Raw genomic sequence first — 5,685 nt, forward strand, 5'->3', positions numbered from 1 at the left:
TATATATATATATATATATATATAGTATTATGTGATATGGTCATGGTATCTGACACAATTTTCACAGCAAGAGGCTTTAGTGCAATGCAATAAGGTCAATGCTGTTTACCTGCTCTTTAAATTGTTTTCATAGTCCATCAGAAGTACAAATTCAATTTCTTTTGAGGGCATATTTAAGCAAAATAAAGGCACAGACGTTCTTGAAAGGTACCTACAAATGGAATAGCATGAATTCTCTTTTTACGTGCTTCTTTTTGGTTGATTTGGAAGTGTGGTTGGATACATTTCTGTGATGAAGTCATACCTTATATTTATCCAATCCATAAAAATACAATGTTTCCTTGTGATATGGTGGTGTCATCAAATTCGTTTGATATTATGCAGTCATCTTGGCATATTTATCGATTATCTGAATGTCAAAGGTACCAAAAAATATAGATATAAATTACAACCACCATAAATATCTTAAATAAACTTTTCTGACATCCTCTTATCATTTTTGAAATGTTGGATCACTGGCAGGTCAGCAATAAGTTTGTTGGGTTTTTGTAGGTACTTAATTATATATATATATATATATATAGCTTCGTCAAGCGTGATGACATACTCCCCTCCTATTCATCTCATACGAAATGCTGCTCATACAAACTATTGACTCTTAGTCTTTCGTTAGTCAAGTATCGATTTTGTAGATCTAAATCCACGTGAATCGTCAAACATGCCTTTATAGTCACAGAATAGTAAAATCATCGCTTAAGAAAGTCCTGAAATGTAACTCTCCCAAAATAGGTCAGTTTTAGGCACCATTTATACTTGCAATTAGAGTGAGGTCTTTTAGTTTGTGTAGTCACAGACCTCAGGGATGATCAGGTTCAAAAGGATTTGGTATGAAATTTATTATGGTAGATCATGAACAATTGTCTGTATATTAGTTGACGGCAAAGGTTTTGGTGAAAGTTCTGTATCCAGTTCAGTATGAAACAAATGGATCGTACATTAGACAGCATAGGGGAGGTTGTGTAAGGTCATATACATAACATAATGACTAATATGTGCAAAACATGGTCATTAAGAATTAACAATCCACTCATCATAAACACAATATGGACTTTAGGACATAAAATGAAGTGATTAATATTGACCACACGATCAGACACAGATGTCACGGGTTCCATATAAAGTCGAGAATATCTGATTTATACCTGCATTTGATTATATAGCTTTGTACATCTTCTTTGGAATATTACTGTGACAATCAAAACTGAAACCAAAGCCATCAGGGGTCTTTATTTTACACAAATACGTCACAATTCCATGCATCTACCAATGATTAAATGGCTTTATGTTTGGAGAGCTAGAGATGATCTATATTATCGATGCAACGTTGTTCAACATGACTTTCATCTTGGCAACCCAATTATGAAGTGGGGAGTTATTAATATGAATGAAACACAGATCTTATTGTGCCCGCGAGGAGTCGATTTACTTCTTGACAATATATTGTTCTGATGTAAAATGAGCTCGGGCGACGTTTCGCGTCGTCCAATCGAATTGAATTTTGTTTTATGCAAGATAATCCACGATGTCAAATTGCCAAGGTTGTGATGAAGTACCTTAAAAAGTAGCCATAAAGGTCATAGATTAACTAATACATTCTGATCCTAAGTTTCGTAGCACTATTCTAGGACATCACAAAATGCTGTTTACGTTAACAATTTTTTACTCGCAAAGCCTCGTCAAATAGCTTTGTTTTGTGTTATTTCAGTAATATGACAGAACTTCCCAGACGGTATTTCATGCATAAATACCGAAACCGTATACATGCCAAAGAATCCATTCTCGTACAAAACGAGATTTTTTGTACGACGTGACTTTTTCATACACGTTGAATTTGAAAGTATTCATGTTTAATTACTTGTAAATATAGGTATATTGTAAGTGAAAGTGACACATTAACTCTACTGAGTGAATAACTATTGTAAGTGAAAGTGCCTGTTTCTATAGTGGGAGGACGTTTCGGCTTTTATACTGATGCTTCATTATAGAAGGCGAAACGTCGTCTCTCTAGAGCAGTCAATTAAGGCCAAAATTCTACCATGCTTAAAATACCCTTGAAGCAACATTGTGATAATCAGTTGTAAATGGAAATCATTTGGTAAAGATTCTCAAGAACTAAAACAAAACTTTATCAAAGACTGAAATTTTATGGTTTTGAATATAAATTAAAGTGATTTTTTACATTGAAGATACAAGTCGTTTTCAATTGAACTTCCCTTACTTCCATTTCATGTGATAAAGTCAACCAATAAATATCAGTATTTTATAGTGTTTAATATAGCTCTAAATGACTAAATATTTTAAGCAACAAATATCGCGAATATGGAGTTCTATTAAAGTTATATAAGTGTCATTTTTATTGAGCCAGTAAGTGTTTCTATGTATACATATATGTACTTAATAAAGTAGCTAGTACTAAAAGTATTACTTATCATTCAAAGAAAACTCTTTAAGCGTACTAACAGAGATAGGTATCAAGTATTAAAATATATTAATTTTTTTGGTAAGTTCATTTGCTGTGGGCGGGTTTAAGCTTAGTTTTCAAGAATATTTGATTACCACGTGCGAAAGATCAACTAAAGTTTAAAGTAACGTTTCCAGTAAAGTTTAAACATCAAGCTGATGAAATCCAATAGTAAACTATTGTATTTTGAACTTTTTCTTTTCAGACTTTTGCACATTGTTAAAATATAAGTATAAGGTACCATTTTTAGTATTTGGTTTATTTCCCACAAGTACATTAAAACGGATATTTTCTCGTCTTACAGTTCCTCCAGCTGTTGAGGTGTTACCACGAGGCTACTATTCTGTAAACGAATCCGACAAGGCCATCTTTACGTGCTATTTCAACGCCAATCCACCGAACGTTACAGAAATCGTGTGGTTTAAAAACGACAATGTTTTCTCCCAGACTCCAACAAACCGATTGCGTTTAAGTAAAATTCCGATTCCCACGTTAGAAATTCGAAATGTCAGACGTGAAGATGCTGGGACTTTTAGTTGTCAAGTTAAGAATGCTTATGGAAGAGGAACGTCAATCAATTTTGTAGAATTGGATATACTGTGTAAGTGATTTAACGATTTCTTGAATAAATGACATTTACATATTCAACAAGTGCAAGCACATGGCATTTCATAAATCATTATAATGGAAAGTTATTTTACTTTAGATATTTATTTCATTTCCTCCTGTGATCAGTTCTTTTCTACCGTGGCCAGATGGTTAGGACGCTCGCCTCGCAATCTGCGGGTCGCGGGTTCGAATCCCCGTCACACCAAACATGCTCTTTCAGCCGTGAGGGCGTTATAATGATACGGTCAATTCCACTATTCGTTGTTAAAAAGAGTAGCCCAAGAGTTGGCGCTGGGTGGTGCAGACTAACTGCCGTCCCTCTAGTCTTACACTGTTAAATTAGGGACGGCTAACGCAGATAGCTCTCGTGTAGCTTTGCGCGAAATTCATAACAAATAAACACACTTTTCTACCGACCATTATTTAAGTTGTACATCGTATTATATGAATACGTTACTTTATTTTTTTAAATGTATAAACGTTATATGTTCGTATAAATTTAGCGCATCAAGTACATTTTTATCTGTTAAATGACATCAACTGACAAATTTATTATTATATGCTGTCAATGAAACATTGCAGGAAAGCAGTAACAAAGCACAGAAAACAGGTTTATATTGTGTTAAAATAACAAATGATTTGCCTTCATTTGATGACTTGAAGCAGAGTGGTCACAGAAGCTTTTAATACTGCACCTCTTTCTCATAATTATTTATCATTAATTTTATTGTAATTTTTTTATCAACTCTTCTGCTAGAAGTTAATACTTAATTAAGGTCGTTATAATTAAACTAAAAGCTTGTCATTAAAGTTGTTTTAACGAGATGTAAACGCGTTTAATGTGTCTTACTGATAATATTATATCTGTATGCTGTTTTATGGCTCTTTTAGTGTTATTACAAAGGATGGTCTTAAACCCCATTGGAAATGTTCTCAGCTCATGAAGTGTTCCTAAATAAGTTGGAAGGTTTGAAAAGATAAATTTATAAAACTCCAAGAAGTTTAAATGGAATATAATTTTGTTATTATTTGCACATTTGAAATGCACAAAAATAATTGTGTGGAACAATTTATTTTAAAAAAATACGTTTGTTTAACTTTAAAAGGTAAGGAATAACCACATATATATATATATGTTTCTGCTTACAAATAATTAACGGTTCTATGAAATAAATTGTGGAAAGCATAAGATTATTTTAAACACATATTTATTTTACTTGTTGAGTAATTTATTAGCAAAATAAGCTTATTCCGGACACATTATCGCAATACTAACATTTCTGGAAATGAGATTAATAAAATATATCTTACTTTACAGATATTCCGGTTTATTCAATACCAAATAAGAGAAAAAGAATACACACGTTAAGTTGAATTTTCGATTTTTGCAAAGAAGTTAAAAGTAATTAAATATTTTTCTTTCTTTTATCAGTAAATTGTTATCTGCTTATTCTAGATCCACCTCAAGTCAGTCTTAACCTTAAATCGCCCATAGCAATAGAAGGAACCAATTCTTCTGTTTGGTTCACATGCGACACTTTAGACGGTAATCCTAAAAACCTGACACAAGTGAAATGGTATAAGGATGAAGAATTGATTAAAGAAAGCACAAGTAACAAACTAATTCTAACGAGCATTAAAAGACATTTTGCTGGTAATTACTCCTGTCAGGGAATCAACGGAGCCGGCTGGAGCCCGATATCTTCACCAGAAGTTTTAACAGTGTACTGTGAGTTTCTTTGTCTTTTTTTTTTTTTGACACATTTATTTCTGAATTAGATTTGAAATTTACTGGGCGTGATAAATTGTTTATATACGTGTTTTAAGCTTGGTCATCAAAATGTATTTATTTTTATCTCCAACACTTACAGAGGATTGTGTAATGTATCATTTTACATCTGTTTGACAGAGTAAAAACATTATTTTTAAAGCTATCACTTTACGTTAATATCGAACATCTTCAACACCTAGTTACCAAGTTTAATAGATATTTTCGTAAACTTTATACTCAGCACCTTTAAATTAATGTTTTTATCATTCTTAAACGTTTACAAATTCTTAAAAGATTCTCGCAAATTTCTTTATGAGGGTGTGATTAAAGCTAATTAGGCTAACAAATCGATGAAGTTTATAGTAAGGCTATCCTTCTAGTTTCCTAAATCTTATACTTCAGTACCTTTGAATTAATAAATTCATTCTTTTATGGTTAAATCGGGCAACGTGGTTTTTAAATCTTCATTATTTAGCGTAAATAATTATCAGTAGAATATGATCAAAACAAGCTATTTATACCAGTTTAATTACGAATATGTAATTTTATGGAAAATATTATGATGATTAGAATTTATTTATTCGTCATTTGGATACTCTCGTTGTAATCAATGTTTGGTCGTAATCCAAAAAAATGTCTCACGATACTCGACCAGCTCTGCAGATTGTGATTTGCCATAAATCCATAATCTAAGCTAACATGTCAAAATAACCCTCATATCAAAAACATACGTGTATATAATAAATAAATTTCAAATATTAAACATCAATATACATATATGTAT

The 5,685-nt window shown here is 32.0% G+C and overlaps 1 protein-coding gene across 1 annotated transcript in view; it reads left to right on the plus strand.

Moving 5' to 3' along the window:
- LOC106467328 (titin-like) overlaps positions 1–5,685 on the plus strand; it is a 125,409-nt gene that overhangs the window by 95,304 nt on the left and 24,420 nt on the right. Inside the window, exons 5-6 of the mRNA XM_022396170.1 lie at positions 2,826–3,122; positions 4,587–4,859. Coding sequence (XP_022251878.1) covers positions 2,826–3,122; positions 4,587–4,859 — 570 coding nt within the window. The remainder of the gene's footprint in view (positions 1–2,825; positions 3,123–4,586; positions 4,860–5,685) is intronic.

The sequence above is a fragment of the Limulus polyphemus genome, unplaced genomic scaffold (genome assembly GCF_000517525.1).
Source record: "Limulus polyphemus unplaced genomic scaffold, Limulus_polyphemus-2.1.2 Scaffold79, whole genome shotgun sequence".
Lineage (NCBI taxonomy): Eukaryota > Metazoa > Arthropoda > Merostomata > Xiphosura > Limulidae > Limulus > Limulus polyphemus.